This window comes from Perna viridis, chromosome 8 (assembly GCF_037379345.1).
Source record: "Perna viridis isolate PV_CMFRI_1.1 ecotype Kerala chromosome 8, ASM3737934v1, whole genome shotgun sequence".
Lineage (NCBI taxonomy): Eukaryota > Metazoa > Mollusca > Bivalvia > Mytilida > Mytilidae > Perna > Perna viridis.
Window position 1 is genome coordinate 32,699,082 of NC_142452.1, and position 27,716 is coordinate 32,726,797.

Here is a 27,716-nt window from a genome sequence, read left to right on the forward strand (position 1 = left end):
GATTGTATATTGTTCTAAATTCGTTTAGCCAGTTGTCTTTACATCATATATGTAGTTGCGGGTAAATTGAAATTGCCAACAAATAGTAATTCAGAACAACAGCCATTTATATGCAAAATGTTTGGGAACATATAGAAAATGCGCTATTTGTCTATTGTTTGACTGTCCGTCTGTTATTGAACTTTGTATGTGTATCTCTTACTATAACTTGAATACATCAATGTTAAGCTTTATAAAAAGATATCTATTGTTTGTTGTTTGGGATGGAATCAACAATTTAATGACCTTTCACGCGAAGCTCCTTAAGAAACCAATTGAATTCAATTTAACGGTAAAATAAAATTTACTTGTTAGGGTAATCAAGGAAACCAAGATTCGAGTGGCATTTAAATGAATATCTCCCAATATAAAGACTTGAGAGAGTAAATCGACATACTGAGCATAGAACATGAAATAACCAAAATAATGCGTACAAAGAAACAAGGCAAATGAGCAACTTCGACCATACTCAAAATCTTTTCTAATATTAAAAAAAATGATTTTGTAATATTAAAAATCCATTTTCTAATATAACAAAATATTGATTTTTGTCCACTTTGGCTTGCCATAAATAATGAAGGAATAATCATACATAACCGCCTGACAAAAAAGTCTTGTTTGATTCAGGGAGCTAAACCAAGCTTACGGAACATGTTTGTATCATATTCAATTTCACCAAAGCCTATCAAGCGTCAATTTGATACAGAATGAAATCAATCCACAATGATTTGAAGGAGTTAAATTCCTTAACCTAGGTCTACCTCCTTAAGATCACATTTGTAGGATAGTAATCAATATACAGTGAAATATGTCTAAACTGAACTCTGTAAAATACGAAAACCTGTCGATACCAGACACTTTTTAAAGTTCCTTTAAATAAATTAAAATGTGTTTTTAACCTTAGTTAACCGACAACCTGTCATAACAGCACATATTTGACATTCCAAAAGGGGTAAGATAAATACAGGCTGATGTTTATAGTATAAAGACTCACAAATGATATAAGGTTTCATGGCAAAAAAAAAACATTTTTTTTTTCTAAAATCAAAGAATTATCCCACTTTCTGTAGTGAATTGCATTGCTTTCTATGTAATATATTTGATTTTAATCCTTGAAGTTAATCAAAAAGAACCTTTAACATTGAGAAAGAATGCATTTGTGAAATAAAGTGGGAGATTTTGTTTTAAAACAAATTTTGTCATGTGCCATCCATGGACACCTTCTTAAATACAAAGACACCGACTTCGTTACCCTTGACCCTCCTCTATTCTCGTTCTTTGCGTTCTCTATTATCCGGCGTCTCTCGGGTTGTATAAACAGGAGCAGACGATATTTGGAGTGTAAATGTACAGTTTCGTTTGTATTTTTAAGCATTTTTCCGTAACTATTTAAATAGCCAATGCAATTAATCGGTTTAACGGGATGAAGTTGATTCGGTAGTGCGCAATAATGCTAAGTGTATAATTTAAATGACACAATGAAGGAAGCACTCGCGATGCTTGATTGTTAGTCTTTGTAATAATCAGGCAAAATGGGAAAAAAATCAGAAACATTCATACAAAAATAAAACGCCCATCTGAAATTGTAATGTCACTCAAGGCTTTTTTACCATTTGAAAAGATCATTATTTGCATCTCTGGGTTTTTTTTTCAGAAGTTGCAATAGATTGTTAGACAAATAAGTTTTTTTTTGTCTGCCCTTTGAACTGTTCATCTTCAGTTTACTTCAATAAAACTTTAACTTAATCAAGTTAAGTGATATAAAAAAATCTTGTCTTTTTTATTCTGAACGTGTAAATAGTGAAATTACACTTTCAAAATAGTGTTATCGTTGCATACCGTGTTACAGCCACTGCCGGATCCTTACAGATAATTTGAATTGTAAAGAAAGTTTGAAAATAGTAACCTGGGAAATGATAGAAAGATTATATATACGCAAACGCCTGACGCTGGATGTTTTTTTAATGAACTAATTATTGACTTGGTTGTTTGTAAAATTTGTTTTTGTTTTTGTTTTATTTTTGTCAATTTTGTATGACTGTTTTTGCTTGTACATATATTTTGCTTTTGCAATTGTCCTTGCTATGTTTTTGCATACATACGTTTTTTTTTCTGTTTTCTTGTTTGTATTTATTAATATTTTCACTTGATTTATTTGCTCGCAATTTTTGAAGTGCATTAAGTACTACTTTGTCCAAGAATCAGGCAAAATGTGTATAATGTGTCGCACATGAATAATAAAAAAGCAGAGTTTCGATTGCATTATCCAAGTATTTATACCTCATTACCTCAAAAAACATCCATTAAAGTATTGCTTAAGTTTGCCTTTTTAAGATATTGATAGGTCAAATTCAGTTGAAATACACTATAAAATATTGCGGGAAAATATACCACACTTTTCCCTATATAAACAATAAAAAACATATACGTCACAGATTATTTCAGGATAAATTCAAATAGCTTTCAAGTTGTTTTCTAGATGTATTAGAATATATTTAAGGTAAAAATGAACAAATTACCCACTGCTTGATTCTTCCACAGATTGGTACCTATGGTTTTGTAAAAAATATACATTTCATGTTTTGTGTGTTGTGTACAGGATCGATTTCGTTTTCATTTTTTTCCCTTTTTTATTCAAGGTTTATGACAAAAACAAAGCTTAAATCATGAATATATGACAGCTTAATCCTGTGTAGAGTGAAACCTGCTCAAAGCAAACCCTATAAAATCCGGAAATCAGTCTAAACCAGACACCTATTTATGACTCTTTAATTTTATTTCATAGACTTGTTTTACCTTTGTAAACCGTAAACCTGTCTTAAGAAAATTGACCTACGGTAAGGGACATAACTCTTGAAATCAGGTATATGTTAGTATCATTCAACTTCACCAAACCCTATAAATCTTTCATTTAAAACAGAATGAAATTAATCCTAATTACATTGCTAACGTTGGATTGATGTGAAATGATGAATACCAACGTTCCAATGATTTGTAAGCGTTTGTGTTCCTTACCTTAGGTTTACCTCCTTTACCGAAGATATTGGCCAGTCCAAAAGGGATTCGGTTATGCAATTTTCACGATACAAAGCTTTCGTTAAATTCATGTTTTTACTTTTTGCACCAAACTATTAAGATTTCATATTCTTATTTATTTTATTTTAAAATAAACAATCAGTCATCCTAGATTTTTTATTGTTCTAAATTCGTTTAGCCAGTTGTCTTTACATCATATATGTGGTTGCGGGTAAATTGAAATTGCCAACAAATAGTAATTCAGAACAGCAGCCATTTATATGCAAAATGTTTGGGAACATATAGAAAATGCGCTATTTGTCTATTGTTTGACTGTCCGTCTGTTATTGAACTTTGTATGTGTATCTCTTACTATAACTTGAATACATCAATGTTAAGCTTTATAAAAAAGATATCTATTGTTTGTTGTTTGGGATGGAATCAACAATTTAATGACCTTTCACGCGAAGCTCCTTAAGAAACCAATTGAATTCAATTTAACGGTAAAATAAAATTTACCTGTTAGGGTAATCAAGGAAACCAAGGTTCGAGTGGCATTTAAATGAATATCTCCCAATGTAGACTTGAGAGAGTAAATCGACATACTGAGCATAGAACATGAAATAACCAAAATAATGCGTACAAAGAAACAAGGCAAATGAGCAACTTCGACCATACTCAAAATCTTTTCTAATATTAAAAAAAATGATTTTGTAATATTAAAAATCCATTTTCTAATATAACAAAATATTAATTTTTGTCCACTTTGGCTTGCCATAAATAATGAAGGAATAATCATACATAACCGCCTGACAAAAAAGTCTTGTTTGATTCAGGGAGCTAAACCAAGCTTACGGAACATGTTTGTATCATATTCAATTTCACCAAAGCCTATCAAGCGTCAATTTGATACAGAATGAAATCAATCCACAATGATTTGAAGGAGTTAAATTCCTTAACCTAGGTCTACCTCCTTAAGATCACATTTGTAGGATAGTAATCAATATACAGTGAAATATGTCTAAACCGAACTCTGTAAAATACGAAAACCTGTCGATACCAGACACTTTTTAAAGTTCCTTTAAATAAATTAAAATGTGTTTTTAACCTTAGTTAACCGACAACCTGTCATAACAGCACATATTTGACATTCCAAAAGGGGTAAGATAAATACAGGCTGATGTTTATAGTATAAAGACTCACAAATGATATAAGGTTTCATGGCAAAAAAAAAACATTTTTTTTTTCTAAAATCAAAGAATTATCCCACTTTCTGTAGTGAATTGCATTGCTTTCTATGTAATATATTTGATTTTAATCCTTGAAGTTAATCAAAAAGAACCTTTAACATTGAGAAAGAATGCATTTGTGAAATAAAGTGGGAGATTTTGTTTTAAAACAAATTTTGTCATGTGCCATCCATGGACACCTTCTTAAATACAAAGACACCGACTTCGTTACCCTTGACCCTCCTCTATTCTCGTTCTTTGCGTTCTCTATTATCCGGCGTCTCTCGGGTTGTCTAAACAGGAGCAGACGATATTTGGAGTGTAAATGTACAGTTTCGTTTGTATTTTTAAGCATTTTCCCGTAACTATTTAAATAGCCAATGCAATTAATCGGTTTAACGGGATGAAATTGATTCGGTAGTGCGCAATAATGCTAAGTGTATAATTTAAATGACACAATGAAGGAAGCACTCGCGATGCTTGATTGTTAGTCTTTGTAATAATCAGGCAAAATGGGAAAAAAATCAGAAACATTCATACAAAAATAAAACGCCCATCTGAAATTGTAATGTCACTCAAGGCTTTTTTACCATTTGAAAAGATCATTATTTGCATCTCTGGGTTTTTTTTTCAGAAGTTGCAATAGATTGTTAGACAAATAAGTTTTTTTTTGTCTGCCCTTTGAACTGTTCATCTTCAGTTTACTTCAATAAAACTTTAACTTAATCAAGTTAAGTGATATAAAAAAATCTTGTCTTTTTTATTCTGAACGTGTAAATAGTGAAATTACACTTTCAAAATAGTGTTATCGTTGCATACCGTGTTACAGCCACTGCCGGATCCTTACAGATAATTTGAATTGTAAAGAAAGTTTGAAAATAGTAACCTGGGAAATGATAGGAAGCTTATAGTACAGCTTAAACGGGATATAGTACTTATGTAGCTGTCTTTGTAAGAATGATGCAAAATCTGAAAAATGTGAAATATCCCAAAAGAGGCTCAATATCTTTTTTTTTTTTTTTGTAATTAAGTTGTTTTATGAGTATATACTGTGAAATGGGTAATTATTCATTTAAATCTGCCTGCTCTTAGGAGATAATTAACATTGAAAATTCAATATATTCTATTGTATTTGAGTGTCTTTTACAGAGTCATCTCCTTAATTTTGAAATCTACAGTGCATTCTATATAATTTTCATCTCCTAAGAGCATGGGTTATATGACAAACTGAATGATTATTCTTGTTTACTATTGCAATTCAAACAACATATCAAAAAATAAAAATATGTAGGCTTTTAACCATGAATCACATTTTGCATGATTCTTAGCTGGAGTGCTACTTACTTCCTGGTTACTTTATAAGGGGATGTAGCTAATGTGTTAAGTTAAAGTCAGATTTGTGGCGTTATAATGTGCTTTTTATTTTTTATTTTAGTTACTCTTGATTTGTTTATGGTTGTGAAATCTGTTGGCATAAATGCAGGTATGCACTCGTTTTATTGTTGAACAGTTTTCTTTTCTAAGGAAACAGCTAGTTTTGTTTTTGTTTTTGTTTTCCTGTTCTTGTTTTTGTAAGATACATTGTACTGTGTCTTTTATTTTAATTTGGATTTTCATTGACAAAAATTATGATTTCGTAAGTAATGTTGAATATTTAAATGAATGGATACAATTATGCTATTCAATTCAACCAATCACATCTACTTAAAAAGTAAAGAGTATGGCAAACCGTTTACTTTTATAGCACGACACTATATGTTTCTAAAGCTATGCAGTCATTTCAAGGACAAAAATGTAGTACGAAATATTTTTAAGCATGTTCGCTGGCCATTATCCATTTCATAGCATTTATGTTTTTTTTTTTTTTGCACAATGACCCCCACTTTTCTTTCAATATTTCATTCAACATACCTTAAATATAGTAAAACCGACTAGTGATAAATCTATGAGAAATTTACAGGAATCCTGTTCTCACCAAAATCGCAAATGCTCACATCTAAAATATGAGCACACTGACCCATCTTTTTTTTTCTTATACTGTTCTAGCGCGAAAGAGTTTGATCAATTTCACAACCCTTTGAAATTCTGGTTATTTCCAAATAGAGCAGCGAACAACCTTAACGTATTTTTATGTGGCATTTTATTTCTATGATTCTAAATGAGAATAAATCTGTTTTTGCTGTAAAAAGTCAAAAAAGTGAAAAAAAAAGAACATTCCAAAATGTGTTCTGTTTCTTATAGTTATATTGGTCATTTTTCGTTAAATGTTTTACATATGTAAATCGTGTTTGTATTGTTATAAATTCAACGGTGGATTACTTAATTATTATTCTCTTTTTCTAGAAGAGGAAGGAAACAGCATCAAAATTAACTGTTTGCACAAAGCGAAATATATATACTGGGAATGGAAGCCTCTAAATGAAACAGAATTCACGCCAATTGTACATTTGGAGACCAATGAACGATCTAGATATAATTGTCATCAAAGTAGTAAATTGACTATTATATACTTAAGTAATTATGTGCTCGGAAAATACCGATGCAAGTACTATAATGAGTCTAATGTTAAACCCAGGAAATTTAGCACTGCACTTAGAATTGGTAAGTTTATTCGTAAATGAAGCTTTGGTTTTCATATAATATAATACAACAGCAACGATTTCATAAAGCAATAGTGTATTAGTCTAATTGCTTAAAATATACATGTAATCAAGGTCTATCCTCTTTTGACTTCTAATAATCGCACGACTTGTCATTTCATTCGACCGTAATTCATTTTTTTGTGTGCCCCAATTTTCTGCTATAACATAACGTTAATAGAGCTTGCAATGGTTAATCTGATACGTGGTAGTACCAACAAATTAAAAACAAAAACAATACACACTGTCTCCAACCACTTGACAAGATTATGTCAGATAACTAGGTCGTCAGCGGAAACAGATGAATACAACAATAAACACAGTTTTATCCTGCGGTTAAAGTGTTCCCACTCCTGTATATGAATATATCTAACTGATCCCAAACCATAGTTTAAATACAGCTCATTATAGTGTAACTCGTAACTTTCTGCTCTGTTAAAAGGTAACAATACCCTTTAATTCTGATTTCAAAACATAGCTTTTAAATATTGTTTTTCATATAACAAACAAAACAACAATAAAACAACAGCAACAAAAAGCAAAAAAAAAAGAACAGGAAATACATTAATTCGAAGCATTAAAAGATGAAGATAGATTCGCTTTGTTATAAGTGTCTGGGAGTTTATTGACCAAATATGGATCATTCGATAAGGAAAAAAATTAAGAAAATCACATGCAAAGGGTAAGGTCTTTCCTTTAATCATGCTGTAAACAATGTGTTTTCCAAAGCATCTTAATGAACATTGTCGATTTTGAGGTTGCAGCCATCCTCTTAACATCCATAGCCATTTAAAATACTATCTAAGGTAAAAAATGCTGTACTTAAATTAAAGCATCTAAATACTGAGCTTTTCAATTGGTACTATAATCGAACATTTAACTGTTTTTCATTGAAAAAAGTATGCAAATCAATTGCTTTATAACTAAAGAAAAAGTGGATTATTGATAGTGGTAATAAGAATTCATAGCAAAGATGTGAATGTTAATCAGTACTAGATGATCGCATGGTTTTAAAAATGAAAGGACCTGGTGTAACGAATGGAAAATATATAAAATTGTATAAATGGAAATCCATATTTAAAGCTATTACTTTTATTTATTCTGTAGGTTTCCATTAACCAGCTTCTTTCGGCTAAAAATTAATTTTGTAAATGTATATAATAGAGGGGTTGATGTCATATAAAATAAAACGTTCTATATTTAAAGTTTAGACGTTTTAATGTTTTAAATATAAATTTAAAGTTATTCGATGTCATACACTTATTTCAGCAACATTTAAGGAGGTAGACCTAGGGAAAGGACATAACAATACACTTTAAATCGTCCTGATATACTGATAGATTGGTCCTAATACACGCTCCGAGTTGCTATGGTCTGCAATGCATTTTTTGCCTATTTATCTGGTATTTGTAAGGTAAAAGTGATAACATTAATTTTGTAAACATCATATTGATAAATGTTTGGCAATTCCTGCCCTGGAAAAAGCTATGATTCGGTTTGAATTAAATTACGAAGCAAGCGAATGATTACCGCGACTGGTTTGTATTTCAAATGCATTTACAAACTATACAAAATGTAGCTGCCATGATGCTTATTCAATTTCGGGGAAGAGCAAACCGAATATTGATGCTTTTTTTCTGGGCAAAATAATTTGAGGCGACTATACCCGATTGTAAAACGACATTTTGTTTGAGACATGTCCACAATTTTCGAAAGGCAACTCCACAGGGATTAGGCGATGGGTGGAACAATCTTATCGTTAAGAGAAAGTCATACAAATGTTTTCCGTGTCGACGACTATTGCGATGTTTTCAACCTTCAACCTAGTTAACCTACTTAGTAGTTTCTTAACAAGATTTCTCTAAAATATTAGTGCTGGAAATGTCAAATTTCAAAATTACCGCCGTTTAAATACGAAAACAAAATCATCATAAAATATGTAAATTTTGTAGACTTTATGTTTGGTTTAAAAATAGGTGACCAGAAGGGTTTCCGGTCGGCTATATCATAATTTAATATAAATGTGCGTCGGTGGGAAATTTTCACAAAAATCTTGGAGACGTAGAAACTGATATTGTGAAGTGCGACTATGGGAATGTTCTGGGTACATATGTGTAGGTTAAGACAATAACTGTGCACTGACTTAACAAAAAACATCACAGCCTCACATTTTCAACCGTTTTTTTTTTTTTACTCATTCGTATATCAATTTTATGCCAGATGAGAGCTTTTTTATTGTCTCCTTAATATCATAAAGCATGGTTAAAAGTTTTGCAGTAGTTTTTGAATAATATTATGGAAGTAGACCTAACATAAGAGACATAATCTTTGGAATCAGTGATGTTTGTATCATGTTCAATTTCACCAAAGCCTGTCACGCTTGTATTTAAAACAGAATGAAATCAATCCAAGTTACTTTGATGTGTACATGGGATTGATGTAAAAAGTTTAATACAAACGTTCCAATGATTTTAAAAGTCTTTTCCCTTACCTTAGGTTAACCTCCTGAAGGAACGGTTTTATTCTCAGCAAAACTTTCGGCGTACTTTATTCGCACCGCAAAACATTATTTGCAGACATAATTAAGAGGTTGGTAAGCCATAATCAAAAAGTAAGACGAGAAAAACAATGGAAGAGGGGGGTTTGGCGCGCTGTAAAACATAGATTTGTCCACCATTTTGTTTGAAACGCCTCTACCTAATCAGGACCATTTCGGTACCAGCTGCTCCGGTGGTGTTATATGTATTTTATCAGATTTTCTTTGTATTTTACTTGATTGTTGATCGCAAAAGTGTTCGGTAATTTTGTTGTTACATTTACTTTTAATGAATATATTTTAGGGAAACCGGAGGTGAGCATCAAAGAAAAGAACATAGTAAAAGCGAAGGACTCTTCTGTTACAATTATATGTAGCATACAATCAATCCCTAAAGTTACACACATTATATGGCAAAGAAAACGTCGTAGCAACCATCCCTATGAAGGAATAAACGTTAATGGAGGACATTTATTGATATTAAATTCTACTAAAGGCTCGGAATTGCATATAAGTAAACTTAAGTTGGAAGATACTGGAACATATTTATGTAAGGTCGGTCACAAGTATGGCAACGGAAGTGCGAATGCAACATTGGTGGTTGGGGGTGAGTAATTAAGTAACAGTCTTTGTTAGGATTATGCAAATTCTGTAATGTGTGATGGTTGGAAAGCCTACACATTTTTATTTTTGTTATTTTAAAATTGTTTTATAGGTGTATATGATGAAAGGTATAATTATCATTCCAATTTGTCTGCTCTTAGGAGATAATTCACATTGAAGATCCAACAGTTTTAAAAAATTTTTGTATTTTAATATTTTGATTATATATGTCAATGTTCATACTTACCAGAGGGACGAAGACAGCATTGCTTTGCTTAGTAATTGTGATATATCGACAACCTTCGAATTGTATAAATAACTAGTGGTACTTCTCAGGTTTCTCTAAACATGCGAAGTTAAAAGATAATTCAGTTAAACTTTAGACTATACTTCCTGACACCATACATAGGCAAGCATACGTAAGTATCCGTATTCACTCTCAATATGTTCAGCATTTAAAGCTAGCATGCTCCTTTAGACAGCTTTATGGTGATATAGGTACTATATGTCGTGTACTGACTTGACGTAGCAACAGTAAAACTGAAAAGAAAAAAAGTACTTAAATTGATTGAATCCTTTTTGAAACTATTTGTATAGTATCAAAGGATAGAGGGTTACACTTAACAAAATTATGTTAAAGAAAAATAAAATAAGTGGAAATAATACGCTCCCGGAGGGAACGTTAATGGTTGTATTATCAATTGGATTCAGTATACTTATTTTCAGAAAAAACCATCAATATCCAGTTTGTGCATGTAAAATCGGTAGATTTGAAATAACATCATGGCTGCTTCATTCTACTTTACTTGGTAAATGCAATTACGAACCACACCAGTCTAGAAAACATGAGCTCGTATCGATGATTAAATACAAATCGAACCCTAGCTTTTTCTGCCCATGAAAACTGATTTGTTCAACGTGTCATAGTTTTCCTTTCCTCTTTCGTCTACCCTGGACTTGACTTTTTTATGAGCAACTCGGCGGGTGTTTCTAGAAAAGCAGGGAACGCTTACCCTATTGGTGCACCTTGTCCATGCTCCAAGTTTTTAGTGGAGTCCGAATTGCTCATTTGCTTTGTTACTTTGTATGTATGGTTTTAGTTACTCTGTGTTCTTTGTTGTGTATGTCTGTTTTCCATGTCTGGTCTTTGTCCCTGATCTTTTGATTACCGCTATAACCTTTGTTCATTTGATTACTCTTTTCCAAAATAGACATGGTCAAACATGGCACCCGAATGATAACGAAAATGACGTAATCCGTTTGTCTATAGAGGCCGACAATTTAACCCAATGAAATGTTTGACCAAAACCCACAATTCCTTATCAAAGACGACATGTTGGCCCATAAATGTTTCAGACCATGATAATATGATCATGCATAAGGACTGTATAGCATAACATTTTTTTTTCATTTTGGAAGTTAAAAATAACAGGGCTGACAAAAAATATATAAAGACTTAGGTTTTCAGTTCATATGTTTCTTCGGGTTCGTTGAAAGTTTCACCTTCCTCGTGATATTTTTTTTATATTATGCAGATCCACCGTTAGTTAAGGTTGAGAGGAATGAATATGTAGCGAAAGTTGGTGATTCTATTGGTATTAAGTGCAACGTGTCAACGGAATATGCATCAAACATTACTTTGTTCAGGTTACATTCATCGTCAACTCCCTTTGCAGCCCACTTGAATTCGACAGGTGTTCAGGAATTTCAAATTCAAAATATTAGTATTGACATTTCTGGACTTTACGAATGCAAAGCCACTAATATGTTTGGTAGTGGAAATGATTCAACTGAAGTAGTAGTTCTATGTAAGTTATTATAATACAAATAATTTTTTATCGCAAATGTAACTTGTAACGTGACGTAATAGATGATAATTTTTAAAACTATCGAATGAAGCGATAAATATCGTTGATGCTTTCATTACTCCTCTGATAGGGAACTTCAAGTAGATTTATATTTTGTTTATTTTCTTTGATACTTTACTCATCAGGTAAAACAATTGATACAAATAAGGACAAAGAACTTGATGTCCATTGATTAAAATTTTCAACATGCCAGCTTTAGCGAGCATATGATCATAATTTTACCATAGAGAATGGAGAGAAAATTGTAATCAGGAATAGGTAAAGGATAATTGGTTTCATTTAATTTGTAGAAAACTCGGACATGAAATGGCGGAAAAGCTCTCGCAAAAATTTATCACCGCCCGATGTTAAAACCCAATAAGATATACCTAACTTAATTAAATACCAAATTTTCTTTTCAGATGCTGAAATACCTGGAAAATTTACAGAAATCAAAAGAAATATGAATGTAAGTTTGCAGTGCGCGACTGAAGGAAAAGGTGATATAACTTGGAGAAAAAACAAGGAAAGAATACACAGTAATACCACTTTTAATCTTACGAAAGTAAACAGGACTCATAGTGGTAACTACACGTGTGAAATAACATACGGGGACAGGACAGCTAAAAGTGCCGTAGTCCCACTACATGTTGAAGGTAAATTAACTCAAAAGTATCAAATTAAACAATCTGTAATCGCTAAGATCAATCATATGTGGAATTTTGAAAAGACTTAGATAATGTATTTATATATACATTAAATACCATTCTGTGTAAGAATAGTGCAGTGGGTGGTACATCATTTTTCTGTATTTGTTCATTTATGCCTGCAATATATTCAATACATCTAAAAAAAATCGAATAGCTATTTAAATTATCCCTAAGCATCTGTGCCGTAGATATGTTTTGACTGATTATGTAGGGAAGACATTTTTTTACCATTTTCCACACAGTGCATTTCAACTAAATTTGAACTATCACTTCACATAAGAATCACGCAAAATGTGATTTATAGTTGGAACTCCTATATATTTTTATTCTTGATATTATGTTTTAAATGTCATAGTAAACAGAAAGTAATACGTGATTTATCATATCAGCTAATACAATAGAATATATTGGATTTTCAGTGTTGATTATATCCAAAAGCAGGCAAACATAATGAATAATTACGCAATTCACAATATAGACCAATAAAACAACTTAAGTACAAAAATGTAAATATGTCGCCTTCATTGGGGTATATCACATTTTTCTGATTTTGCATGATTCTTAAAAAGACTGCTACTTAATATGTTGATTTACATCTTCCTTATGACATTTCTTAAAACTGATTTTTGTGTGCAATCTATAAAAAAGACAAAGAAATGTATGCAATACACTAACTACATTATATCATTTTTGTTATATGTAAAATTAAGTGATGTGGCATGATCGCCAATGAAATAGTCATCCACCCAATGCCAATCAACGCACAAATAAACTTCTAAAGATCACATCCATATGTATTGTTTTCTTATTTTTCTAAATTGATTGTAAAGACGGTCTCAACATAAAGGCTCATCACTTTTTATTATGCCCCTATCAATACACCTTCGGTTTTGATGCATTATGACATATAAATATAAACATAATTTCAGACATACCATTAGTGCGATCAAACAGTCATAAAATAGAATCATTTGTTGGCAACAAAGTTATCGTTCATTGCGATTATGACAAAGACTCCCAGCCATCGACAGTTGCTTGGATGCATAACAACGAATCCCTATCATTTATTTCTACTCAAAATCGTTACAGTGGGGGCAACGTAACAGTGCCATCATTAACAATAAACGAACCCCGACCTTTGGACTCGGGTGATTATGTATGTAATGTAACCAATGAGATTGGATCAGGGTATAGCAATGTCATAAAGGTTATTGTCAAAGGTAATTTGTGTTTACTGTTATGACAATATATATATATATATATATATATATATATATATATATATATATATATATATATATATATATATATATATATATATATATATATATATATATGAATGTGTATTGGCATGAATTGTGTCTTTTAAAAATTAAAGAACATATTTGGTCCAACTACCGTTTTGATATTTTGATAAAAACAATAACTGTGCATGAATGATGAATGTGAGTTACTCAAGATACACTAAGTGTCACATGCAAACATCAGAGCAATTAAAGATTTGTAAAAACTAAACAAGAAAACAAAACCAAAACATAAGCATAAACATAAGCGATGTGAAAAAGCGGCACTTTTTTAGTGTAATGACAGTGAATTATTTCTACTAAGATATTTATAACACTACAGTGTAAATGAATATGAATCAACAATACAGAACTTTACACGAACAGAAACATAGTTTTCCTTTTATTTGATAGTTTTATAATTTCAAATTAATACAGCCAAATTAATACTGAACACAAGACAAAATAGTAATAAATTCTTAATCTTTTGACATCATTCAATTTGTATTGTACCTAATTTGACCTAATTTATCAAACCCCGGCTTAAAAAACAGAAGGCATATAGTGATCATGCCGTCCGTCCGTTGGCTCGTCCTACGTTTTAATCCGCAACTTCTCTCAAATCGTTTAACAGATTTGATTAAACTTTTGCACATTCTTCAAGCCATTGTGGACCACCTCTATTGTTATATCCATATTTTTGACTATTTAAGTTTTGAAGAGGGTATTTAGAGCGGGGGTATCACGTAGTGAGCTTTACACACATTTTTTTTCTACTTTTTCGTCAGTTCCAAAACAGGTAGAGACAAATAATGCTGATGCAGTTGGTGGTGTTATTGCCGTTATCCTCATACTCATACTTATAGCAGTTTTAGTTGTCTGGTTTCGGAAAAGGTAGGAAATACTGATATTGTTTAACAGCAATTATTATTTGTATTAATATTAAATTGATTATTACACGGATTTCAATTGTGCATATGTTTCCCATTGACCCACATCCCAGAATGGTAAGTTTACAATAACGGAAAAAATGTCGATATTCCACATGTTCAAATGAGGGGAATTCGTGGACGTAACAATGTTGGCAACATTAAACTAGGAGAGGAAAAACAGGTCGCAATTCACATATAAATTGAAAATATAAGACAAAAAAGAACAATCATAAATTACGTATTTTGTATTTAAAAAAAAAAAAAACTTTTTACAGATTCTTTTCCATGGTAAAAAATAGTCTGATATTGCTTTACTTATTGGGTTATGTATGGTACATGTAATTCATAAAATGAATGTTTTACGTGCTGTCATTCAATAGTCATTTAATAGTCATTAAAATATATATGGTTTGATATATTTGTGCAGGAGAGTTAATATTAGGGAAAGATCGAAAAGCACATATAATACGACAATCACTCACACTGATGATGTACAATATTCCAAAGTCAAAAAACGTAAGTTGAGTTTCAGTTTTTAATGTGTTTAGATTACTATTTGTTTTTACATTCTATCGTTGTACTGAGTATGAATTCGGATTTTTTAATATAAAAGTTACCGAAGTTTTAAGTAGCAGTCCAGCTAAGGATCATGCAAAATGTGATTCATGGGTAAAAAGCCTACATATTTTTATTTTTAATATTTTGTTTGAAATGTCAAAGTAAACAGAAATTAACGTGGTTTTTCATCTAGAATGCACTGTAGATTTCTAAATGAAGGGAGATAACTCTGTAAATGACGCTCAAATATAATAGAATCTACTGGATTTTCAATGTCGATTATATCTTAAGAGCAGGCAGATTTGAATGAATAATTACACATTTCATAGTATAAACCCATAAAACAACTTAATTACAAAAATAAAAATATGTAGCCTTTTTTGGGGTGGATCACATTTTTCAGATTTTGCATGATTCTTACATAGACAACTACTTAAAATATAGCACGGAGGTTGTGAATAATTCATTTTCGAGTTAGATTGCTGTCAGTCATCAATATGTATGTCCAAGTTGTGTTATATAGGATAATTACCTGAATATTCATCATTCTTTACACAATAATCTTTTTATTTTTTAGTAATACATTTTTAAGTGCTATATATATATATAATATTTTTTTTATGAATTTGTGTTTTCACACATTGTTTTAACATTGCACTAAATTCGACAAAGCGATATTAGCATAACTGCAATATGACTGTAGTCTTCCTTTGACAGTGTTTATATTCAATAAATATGTATATTTTTTATCATTTCATTTGATCGTTTGACTGAAACATGACCAATATTTTTTTAGCGTTTTATCAGTCTTGTAAACTATCAAATGAGTCCATTGGCTAATTGTTCCTATACTTTCTCGGTCAGTTACACTCACTACACGGCTGGGACATTGGTAAAATATTGAAATTGAAGTCAAATATATAGTAATTCATGACGGATCTTTGCCCAAATTAGTCGTCCAAGTTCGTCAAATTTCCATACCAGCCACTTGTGCACCTTATTTAAAGTCCATTTTATACAACTGATAGCAGTTAACTTTTTCGGGTGGCGTCGATTTAACGAAAAGTCATAAGTGTGAAATTGATCGTAAATTATGACATCACGATGTTGTTTTAGGTTGTGACGTCGTCACTTACAATCAAATTTACTTTTACGACTTTTTGTAAAATCGACGCCTGATCTTCGACTTCGGTTCGTTCTTTCTCTGTGGGTTCGACTAATTCTGCAAAAGATAGACGATGTCTTCTTCCTATAGCTGACTTTATGTACAAAACAATAGGCGTGTGTACTAAGTAAATCGACAACCGAAATCCGCATTTTTCCCATACTCGATAAAAGAAATAAACTATTTGCAAATATCGCACTTTTAATTGCTATTGAACTGATTATGCAAACATTTGTTACTATAAATTTCTGTTATTGTAGAGAGATTCTGTAGTATATGAGAATGCGCCTTTGACCTTTGTCTTTGTTGTTTCTTTGTTATATTAATTTGGTAAACTTCTTTAAAGGTAATGTACAGGCAGAGATGTTATATACAAGCTCTGATGCTCTGACAATAGAAAAATCAAGTCAAAATGTCAACAGGACTACATCTGAGGTTGATCTTACAGATAATGGTCTCAATTCGACCTACTATAATGCATTTGAGGCCAGTAAAACGCGTATCAAGGTCACGGATTTGAAAGACTATTTAAAGAAGAAAGACGGAGATACCATACGTGGCGAGTTTAAGGTATAACATTATTCATTATTTAAAGCAACATTTCTTCATATATTTCTTGCGATTTAACTTAGCTTCATTTTATTGTATCAATATCATTTTTTTTTTCATTCCTTTCTTTTTGTATGAAATCCGATTTATTACTCTTGTTAACTTAACAGACTAATGCTTTTACATTACAACAAAAAATGTCTTTTTTATTGTTGTAAATACACCAAAGCATCTTTGGTAAACAAATTATCCCCCTAAAAACGTGAAAGCGCACTGAGGATCAATATTCGCAACGTTCGTACCTTCACCACTTTTCTTTTGTTTGGTTAAAATGATTTAAATGTACATAACTTCACCAAGTTATCTGTGAAAAATGGAAATTAAGTCTGTATAAGATCCACCGACGCTGTCATCGTCGTCTGTAGATACGTTTGTTTGAAAATCGATTATAAGTTGACATTATGGATTTTTACCATCACAAAACTCCATGTCGCCATGTCACAAAAGTAATTATTTTGCCACAGACTTAGCCCAAAAAGATATGATAAAAATGACAATTAGACCTTAGAATATCGGACAGACGACAAGTTTACTTGCCATGAAAAACTGTCAACTTCAATGGCCAGCAAATCTGACTGAATTGTTTTATATTCCGATAATAATGTTATAAAAGTATTTTTATTTGGGTTATTTTTTTTCAAAATGGTTCATTTCTTGAACAAAAGGGTCTTTAATGCCTGATATCAACAAACATGAGATTATTACTTTGTTACGCTGAATGTCAAAGTTTAAAGAGAGTTTAATCAAGCTTAAATCCGAAGTTTATAACTTTACATACTGTTTGTTACAGTCGCATCGACACGTTCTATTTAGAAACAGGAAGCAATATGGAATTTCTTAATTTATATACTTTATGTTATTGTATAATGTATCTAACTCCTCTGATTTGAAACCGACCCTACACTTTGGTAACCGTGCCTGTTCAATTATACGTCTGCATTTTTTCTGCAACTACTTATTACAGTCATTTGATATATTGACAAAACTTTATATAGGTATGCATTATTGTGGGATTCGATTAAATACTGTAACGACAACTTCCTGTTTCACAGTATTGTATTAGATGTCGAACAAGTGGTATTCAAACTAGGCGTTACAGTTTTCTTTAGATCTGCAACTACTTTACATTAAACTTGACCTTCGTCAACTTCCTGTTAGTTTTATTTATTTTTACTCTATGGCTCACAGATTATCTTATATATATATAAACGTCTAAATATGTTTAACATCACCAGAAGATAGTAAAATTTAAATTGAATATTTCGGATAACAGATATCCTTCCTCAGCATAAAACTCATAAAACTATATGAGCACAAAACTCACAAAACTTAACGAGCATAAAACTCACAAAGTTCAACATCAAAACAGATTCAGAAGCTGAATCGCGTACGCTGTGGGTGATTGTACCTTTATCAAAGGCTCATATAAGCAACTGATGAGGAGCCTGAATGAAAATAATAAAGAGGGTCTTTTTACCAAAGTTACAATTAAATGTGGAAAACAATTTAAAAAACTATCAAGTCCAAATATAGTAGACGATTGATTCTATATATATATCTATATCTATATATATCTATATATATATATATATATATATATATATATATATATATATAAACGTCTCAGAATCTTGATACGGGGGAGATAACGTAAACTTGTAGAAGGGTCTGAAAAATTCCCAACCATGTTAGAACTGTCAAATTTGTGATGCAAATTTTAATCGTTCCCTCCGCAAGACTCGAACTCGTACGCTGTAACATCTATGGCAACAGCGCCTGCATAAAGTCCAGCGCCATAGACCACTCAGCCAGCTAGGCTGTATTAAAAATATAGCTTTCCTTGGACGGGTCATATCTTCTCGTAGGATTAATCTAGGGCTCTAACTCAGTACACGATGTATGGTAGTACGGGACAGATCATCTGGGTGATATTATGTAGGATAGAGGATCAAATTATTGATGCATGTCACAACAAATCAATACTATACAAACATCTCAAAATTGTAACGACTCTATTCTCTACACTGCTCCATCGGATCAAATTGATACAGGTAAGATAACGTAAACTTATAGAAGGGTCTGAAAAATTCCCAACGATGTTAGAACTGTCAAATTTTTAGTCGTTCCCTCCGCTGGAATCAAATTCGTACCGCTGTGACATATATGGCAACACCGCCTACCGCCTGGTCTCGGGCGCTGGACTTATAAATCAATATACTGAAAACAAAAGTTTTTTTTTGAATTTTCATTTACAGGATGTTCCGTATGGAATACTTCATCCCATAAGCCATGCACAGGCTGCAGAGAATAAACCAAAAAACAGATATAAATCAACATTTCCCTGTACGTATTCGACTCTTTAAATATACAAATAAGATGAAAGTAATATATGATGATGGGGTTATAACCTATTCATTACCAATAGATACACACACAAGAATATCAAAGTAATCATTTCTTCTCTTTCTTTAGTTTTGTAAGGGGGATAAATACCTTTTCTCTATAATTGAACCAGAAATTCACACCTAGTTGCAACGTTGGCCAATGTTGAATGACAAAGAATATTTCTTTTCATTATTTCAGATCTTCTTTGGGGTAAATATCCCATTAACCAAATCCATATGTCTCTTTTCCAATTCACATACAACATAGCGTCATCTGTATAAAACACTATTTGTGCTTGTAACGAATTTGTCAAATTATTCATTTGATATTTATAATTTGTATCAGAATAAATATTTGTTCTTTTTTTAATTAACACTGCGGGCCTGGTACATTCCGATTTCCTTATTTCTTTGCCCATGCAAGATTCCCCATTCCCCATTGACCCAAACCAACCTCATCATCTCTTACCTATTTCACATAAATCGATTTGCCAGCGCCTGGTTCCCATTAAATGAGGAGTTAAACCCATTCATGTAATAATATTATTTATACTCTTTCTCTTTAGACGATCACACTCGTGTTGTTCTTCGGACAACATCATCAAAGTCAGACTACATCAACGCTAGCTACATCGATGTAAGTATATTGTTACAGTAAAGTCCTGTCTAGACCAATATCCTTTTGGTTCTTATGTCACTGAAGAGAGATAACCCCTTGAAACACGTGTACAGCATGTCGATATTTGCAATATAAATCTTTTTTTTAATGTATTTTCGACTGCGATATTTGTTTTGTTTGGCATTTTTCGTTTAAAGTATTAAAACATACTATAAGGTGACTTCTGAATATAGTTGGCTTAAACAAGTTACCAGTTTATCCAGTGTTTGGACAGGTTTTACTGTCATTATCGATTGATAATTTGTGAAATTTTGAAAAATAAATGATTCTAGCTTATCTTGTAGATGACCGATGATTCAATTTAGTTTGATGTTTATAATAAATAAAAAAATACAATTTTAATGAAAAAAATACAAACGAACGCTTCTATAATTCTTCACTTGATTAAACGGTTATCTTTCTAATTACTTTGACGATTTCTTTTGACTATAGGGCTTTGACCATGAAAAACAGTATATAGCATGTCAAGGTTTGTAATTACATGTATCTTTTTTATACTAAATAGAAAAGGGAACAGATATGGTAAAACGAAGCAAATACGGCATCGTTAACACTTATAAAAATAGTAAATACTTACAGAGATCATTACAAGGCCTTCAATAAATGTAAAAACACATTCAAGATTGGTTTAGCGATTTTGTAACAGATCATGTTTATCTTATTCAAATTGTTCTTCAAAGTCACAAAAAATCTGTTCATCTGTAAGTTTCTATTATTTTTTCCCAAACGAATGTACACATGGTAATCAGTAGTTTCAAAAAAGATATTCTGTAAATCGGCATTTTTTTCGTGGTTTTTTGTATCTATTGTCAACCTGCTTTTGCGCAGTTTAAAGTTCCTTGATTCGTACTTTGTTGTTTTTCGACAAAATGTATCCAGGTAGTGTACAAATATAACTAATCTTACAGTGAAAATAGCTAAAAAAAAAGAAAAGTTCACGGTTCATAGTTTACACTTATCAATATAAATATGATGATGTATCTTTTATATAGGCCCTATAACGACAACATTGACTGATCACTGGAAAATGATCTGGCAAGAGAATATTCGGCAGATAATAATGCTCACAAATTTAGTGGAAGGGATAAAGGTACCATGTATATAACATCTACAGCAAAATCTGTCGTAACCGAACCCGCAAAATCCGAAAACCTGTTTGAACCAGACAAAGCTCTACGCAGCGGCAGACGTTCATTTGCTCTCTTACTAACCGCAACAGACAAGCCTTTCGAAATTCTCGGACATTGTTCAAATCAAACGTCGTTTGACCATCGAATAACTTCGCGTAAAATTATTCACTTTTTACCAACTTTGAAAGATTCTTGCATTTTCTGAAGGGGCTGGCTGCAGTGTCTACAGTGAATTTCGAACGTCAGTTGGGAACTTGGAACCAGACATCAGCTTGATTTATTTTTTCCTTTATATACCGGACGTCTCTCTAAACTGAACCAATTTCTAAATCAATGATAATGTTTAGGTTGGCTTCATTGTATATAATATATTTTCAATTTTTAATTAAAAAACAACATCAATGTTTTTAATGGTGTTAAACTAAGAATAGTGAATTTATTGTCTTTGGTATAGTCCAGTAGGAATTAAAATAGTAATTTAGCCTTTTGGTAGAGAAAAGAGAACATTATTTCACATGTGAAAGTTGATTTTATGAAGATTTTTTTTACGTTCTGCATGATCTCAGCTATGTACTTACATCAAAAACTAAACATATATTGTAACTGTCCGTGCAATACCCAAATAGTAGTCTTTAAATACCTTCGTTTCTTATTACATTTTTTATATTTAATGTTATAATACACTATATTAACTTTTTTCTCAATTCAATCATCTAACATACATGAAATTATACAGTATATGACTACCTTTGTGTGTTCCGAACGGCCAATACAAACGAAATAGTCCAAACGTCGCGGAAGGTCACTGATTTAGGACGGATTACATTTTTGGTCTAAAATGCACTTCTGGTTGTCGTACTGATACATGAAATTATGCAGTTTATGACTACCTTTGCGTGTGACATCACGCTTATATATAAATCGTTTGTTATCTTTGTCCCATGGATACGAGTCACACAAATTACAATTGAAAATGCATTATAGATTTTTGATAAATATAATCTAAACAAAATGATTAAACGAAAAAGTCAGTTTTTAGATACAAAAAACATTGTCTTTTTTCTCAGGTCAAATGTGAACAATATTGGCCAGGCGAAACAGGGCAAATGAAAACAGGACCATTCCGTTTATCTTTATTATCAGAAAAAGAAAGGGCAACATTTGTCACACGAGAAATAGATGTTTATAACAAGGAGGTAAGAGTAACATTGAAAACAATAAAGAAGTAATTGCATTTACTTTTAAAGATAGAACAGTCTATTTTGATATTTTATATGAAAAGACATATAAATGCCTAGAGTAAATATTACATTTTATTACCACTTTTTGGTGAATGAAATTAATTTTGTAATACATAGATGCGAGCTTTAAAGATAAAATGACTTTTTGTGCTTTTGTCATGACTGAAAAAAATCGTATACAAATAACTAACTATATATATGTGTGTGTGTGTGTGTGTGTGTGTGTGTGTGTGTGTGTGTGTGTGTGCTAGCAATTAACTGAGATGCCAGCCCTAGTACGAACCGACCAAGTCTTCATCGTAAAAATCCTAGTTTTCCCAGACGGAATTAATAACTACGGTACATCATAAGTCATATTTTTTTGTATTTGTAGTTTTACCTTCCTAGTTCAACTTTATTCTATTACTATGACAATCAATGATTTGATATTTTAATTAGGTATGTCAAAATCAAAATCAAAATCGTCGTGCTGTCCAGTTGGTTTCTATGTTAAGACTCTATGAGCGAAGCAATGTTAATACAAAACATGCTATCTACAACGAATTGACAATAGCATAACTTTGACCCTGAAGAATGAGTATATTCAACGATTAAGTCAACTTTAGTTTTCCTTTCTTTTTGGTGGGATATTTAATAACAATCAGCAACTGATCAGTTCAAATGAGACCTTGGACTTTAAAATATTTATATCAAACTTGATTGTATTTTTAGTTTTACTTTCCTAATTCAACTTTATTCTATTACTATGACAATCAATGATTTGATATCTTAATTAGGTATCTCAAAATCGTCGTGTTGTCCAGTACCATTTTACGGCTTGGCCAGATCATGGAACTCCTAATCCACTTGACCTGGTCGCTTTTTATCGACATGTTATAGCTGATGAAAAGAAAAGAGATATACCCGTACTTGTTCACTGCAGGTAACGACCTAATGATACAAAATATCTAATTCGGATATAGTAGAACGTTACCAAACTTAAAATGTTAAAATTTCCTGTGACCAACTTTCATTGGTGCTATCATTCATTGTCGAATACAGTTTGTATGCGGCCTACTGAAGGATTTAAAATCAAAAGATTTTTGTGATTAAGATATGGGTGAATCACTAATCATAAGATTCTGCCTGGATTTTAAGCAAAGTTGTACTTAAAACAGTGCTTAAAACAAAATGAAGCGGTTGATTTATGATATGAGAGAAAGAACTCTAATATGACATTAAAGTTACGATAAGACCAGAAATGGTCATACCTTGAATATCGGAAAGGTTAAGGAGTGTTTTGTTTTATTCCAGTGCTGGAATCGGCAGGACAGGGACATACATTGGACTCGACGCCATGACAAGGAAAGGAAACACGACAGGATATATTGATATATTTAGCTATCTGGAACAGATGAGGTACTGTCGAATGAATATGATACAAACAGCGGTAAGTTAAAATTGGATCTTTAGACTTGACAAACCTCCGGAAATGCCTACATAAACACCATTTGAAACAAAGATCAAATAGTTAAGTACCATTCTGTGTAAGAATCAGACAATGAGTGGCACCTCATTTTCCAATTTAATCTCTTTTTTCCTCAAATACATCTAGAAAACAAGTGAAAGGCTATTTAAATTTAACCCTAAGCATCCGTACGTGTGGCGTAAATATTTTCGATTGCTTATAATTTTCTCACCAATTTTACATTTCAACTAACTTTGACCTTTCAATATGTTTCAAAAGACAATTTTTGCAAACACTTTGTTCGTTATTTCTTGAGGTTATCAGGTATACAAACTTGATTAATGCAATAAAATCACGGCATTTTTTCCTTCATGAATCGCGTCTTATACACTATTGCCCGATTCTAAGACGAGAAGTACTAAAATCACATTTGAAGTGATTTGCATTTTCTACCGTACTTCAGATTTGAACATTGACACAACCAAACATTTTTATTACATTTGCATACTATTTACCAATTTCTATTTACCTGGAAAATGAATCTTATAATTTCAAAACTTCAGCAATTGATTTTCAGGACCAATACTTATTCCTACATCAAACTTTACTAGAAATGTTTAGTGTCAATGCTTTTAACATCGCCAAGGACAGATTTAGACTAGTCTGGGATGATATCCAAGCAGATAGAGAACCAATAAATAACCAACGTTTGTTTACAGAATTCAAGGTAACACAATTCTAGCTAGGCATCCAGTTGTGTGACACTACTTAGAAATCGATGGTAAAGGAAAACTATTGACCAAACTTTACGACAAACGTTAAGACTTTTCATTCAGAATTGTCAGCTTTCCTTTCTTCTGTGGCAACATCCTTTCAGCACCTGCGTATTGAGTGTTAATATCATAACTCATACGTTATGCCAGAGCTTGCCGAAACAACGCAGACTTTTTGTATCGCGCTAGAATTCTAACAGAAAGGCTCTGGAACAGAGTTATGTTGCTATAAGATTGAAGTCATCACTACAGTCGTTTTGTGGTCGTCATTATGAACTCGTGGATCGCTATTTTTGTTCAACGTGTTAATTTTCCTTTCCTCTTTTGTCTACCCCGAACTTGACTTTTTATGAGCAACTCGGCGGGTGTTTCTAGAAAAGCAGAAGACGTTTACCCTACCGATGCATCTGGTCCATGCTCCCAGTTTTTAGTGGAGTCCAAGTTGCTCCTTTGCTTTTGTTAATTTGTATTTATGATTTTAGTTCCTTTATGTTCTTTGCTGAGTCTGTCTTTTTTTAATGTCTGGTCTTTTTCAAATTGTTTCAAATTTGTTTAAAACTTTATGGTCTATGTACATCTTGTTGAATTCCGACAACCCTTTTGTACAAACATTATTCATATTTCAAAAACCATCGGTGTTTTGATGAGATGTATGTCGTCAAAACGGATATTGGTTTTGATAGGTTGTATGTCGTCAAAACGGATATTGTTTTTGGTAGGATGTATGTCGTGAAAACGAATATTGGTTTTGATAAAATGTATGTCGTCACAGAAGGATATTAGTTTTTGTTAAGATGTAAATCGTCACAGAAGGAAGCTCAAATAAAATAGTTTGTTTCATTTTAATTGTAATTATCAGACATAAAATGGCAATAATATCAAATACGAAATAATTTCAATGAAATAAAACAATGAATAACGGCTTTCATACGATAATTTAATTTCTTATATTGTGACATCTTAGGTCCGTTAGATGTATACTGTGTTCATTCTATGTACCAATGTAAAGAATATCATACTGCTTACTAGATGTTGCAGTCCATTGTCGAAGAAACGACTGAAAACCCAGTTTTTCTAAAACCAGTTGATGCCAAGAAGAACCGAAACAAGAATGTTGTACCATGTAAATATACCATCTTATATATATCATATAAACAAAACATCGGGTAAAGTAAACGTTTAAGTGTCAAATGTATTTGTAAATCCGTTGTTTTTTTTTCTATTTATAGTTACAACAGGTCATGTGAGTAAATGTTTCCTTTGATGTCAACGTTGATATACATTTAACTCAAATTGAAAATATCCTTGAAAAAATGCAATTAGTTTCACAATGTTACATATCGTATTTGTCCCGGTTTTGGCGTAGATGACCTAGGAAAAGGGACATATCTATTGATATCAGTTATATATGTTTGTATTGTATTCAATTTCACGAAAGCCTATCACGCATTCATTTGAAACAGAATGAAATCAATCCAAGCTACTTTGATGTTTGATGTAAAGTGCTGAAAACGAATGTTCCAATGATTAGTAAGAGTTGTGTCCCTTACCCTAGATCTACCTCGTTACGACCTTTACAAATATAAATGACTGGAGTCCAATTCATTCAAGCAATTGTAAAACATGCATATATAGTAAAATTTGTTAAAACAAGACACATGATGAAGTCTTTTTTATTGATTAAGTACTTCTCCGTCTAAGAATCAGGCAAAATGTGTACAAGGTGCGGCACATGAAGAAAAAATACCCGAACATTTTTTTGCATAATCCAAGTATTTATACCTCATCACCTCAAGGAATTACTATCAAAGTATTTGAAAAGTTTGCCTTTTTAAGATATTGATAGGGCAAATTTAGTTGAAATGCACTGTAGAAAAATGGCGGGAAAATGTTCCCAAACTTTTTCCTTATATATACAGTCAAAAAATATCTACATCACCGATGCTTCAGGATAAATTTAAATAGCTGTTCAGTTGTTTTTTAGATGTGTTTGAATGTATTTGATGCAAAAAAGACCAAATTGAGAAATATGTTGTGCCACCCATTGCCTGATTATTACACAGAATTGTACTTAAAATTTATTTAGAAACTTTCTGATCAACACGAACCGATTATAAAGTCCAAAAGGATATGTTTCAGGCAGAATTTACTGTACATCCTTAGATGTTTATATGTGTATTCCACTGCATCGTTTCATAATTCTGAACGATTATGTGAACATACAAGTAAACTATGTGTTACTATTATTTGATTGACATATATTGTGTATATGGTATCGCTGAACATTTCCGTCGGTAAGGAAGCACCACAAATCACGCGAGTGATCAAATGAATAAATCGTATCACTTGTCACTTGTGATATTTTTTCAACTCAGCGCACAATAATCAACCTTTTTCATAGGTGTACAAGATTTTTTGTTTGCCTTAAAGGCAGCGCTTCACTGATGCTATTTTACAAATGATTCTTCCACGCCGTTAGAGCAAAAATAAGATTCCCAAGTAATAGAATAGCAAATTGTTTCTTGAAATGCTACATTGATCATGATATAAATGATTTGTAAACAAGGAAATGTATAATATATTATACACATGTCAACGCTAATCATCTGAACAAATAATGTCCGAAGTGATCATTATGACTTATGACTTTGAAAAATGAATATTCCGTAGATATCGCTTTTTACTCATTTACTCATGACACAAAAGTGCAATTGACCAGAAAGAATATAAACTTGAAATAATCAATAATCTTGTATTTAATGGTAATTTAAATAACAATACAGAGACTATGAAAATAACAAAACAGTAAAACATGAAATACTTCTTTGATACAATCTTTTAATGAAGAAAACAACAAGGAATAAATTAATTATGCTTATTGTTTTGATCTTTAATAT

The 27,716-nt window shown here is 31.8% G+C and overlaps 1 protein-coding gene across 1 annotated transcript in view; it reads left to right on the plus strand.

Moving 5' to 3' along the window:
• The first annotated feature begins 5,640 nt into the window (after nt 1-5,640).
• Nucleotides 5,641-27,716, plus strand: part of LOC148610281 (uncharacterized) — a 29,765-nt gene continuing 7,689 nt past the window's right edge. The window contains exons 1-18 of the mRNA XM_088543182.1: nt 5,641-5,766; nt 6,627-6,884; nt 9,763-10,065; nt 11,597-11,869; nt 12,331-12,564; nt 13,548-13,838; nt 14,690-14,795; nt 15,261-15,349; nt 16,903-17,126; nt 19,421-19,508; nt 20,116-20,186; nt 20,661-20,697; nt 21,221-21,318; nt 22,426-22,554; nt 23,376-23,521; nt 23,893-24,028; nt 24,624-24,773; nt 25,849-25,942. Of these exons, the coding sequence (XP_088399308.1) occupies nt 5,694-5,766; nt 6,627-6,884; nt 9,763-10,065; nt 11,597-11,869; nt 12,331-12,564; nt 13,548-13,838; nt 14,690-14,795; nt 15,261-15,349; nt 16,903-17,126; nt 19,421-19,508; nt 20,116-20,186; nt 20,661-20,697; nt 21,221-21,318; nt 22,426-22,554; nt 23,376-23,521; nt 23,893-24,028; nt 24,624-24,773; nt 25,849-25,942 (2,800 nt within the window). The 5' untranslated portion in view covers nt 5,641-5,693. The remainder of the gene's footprint in view (nt 5,767-6,626; nt 6,885-9,762; nt 10,066-11,596; nt 11,870-12,330; nt 12,565-13,547; nt 13,839-14,689; nt 14,796-15,260; nt 15,350-16,902; nt 17,127-19,420; nt 19,509-20,115; nt 20,187-20,660; nt 20,698-21,220; nt 21,319-22,425; nt 22,555-23,375; nt 23,522-23,892; nt 24,029-24,623; nt 24,774-25,848; nt 25,943-27,716) is intronic.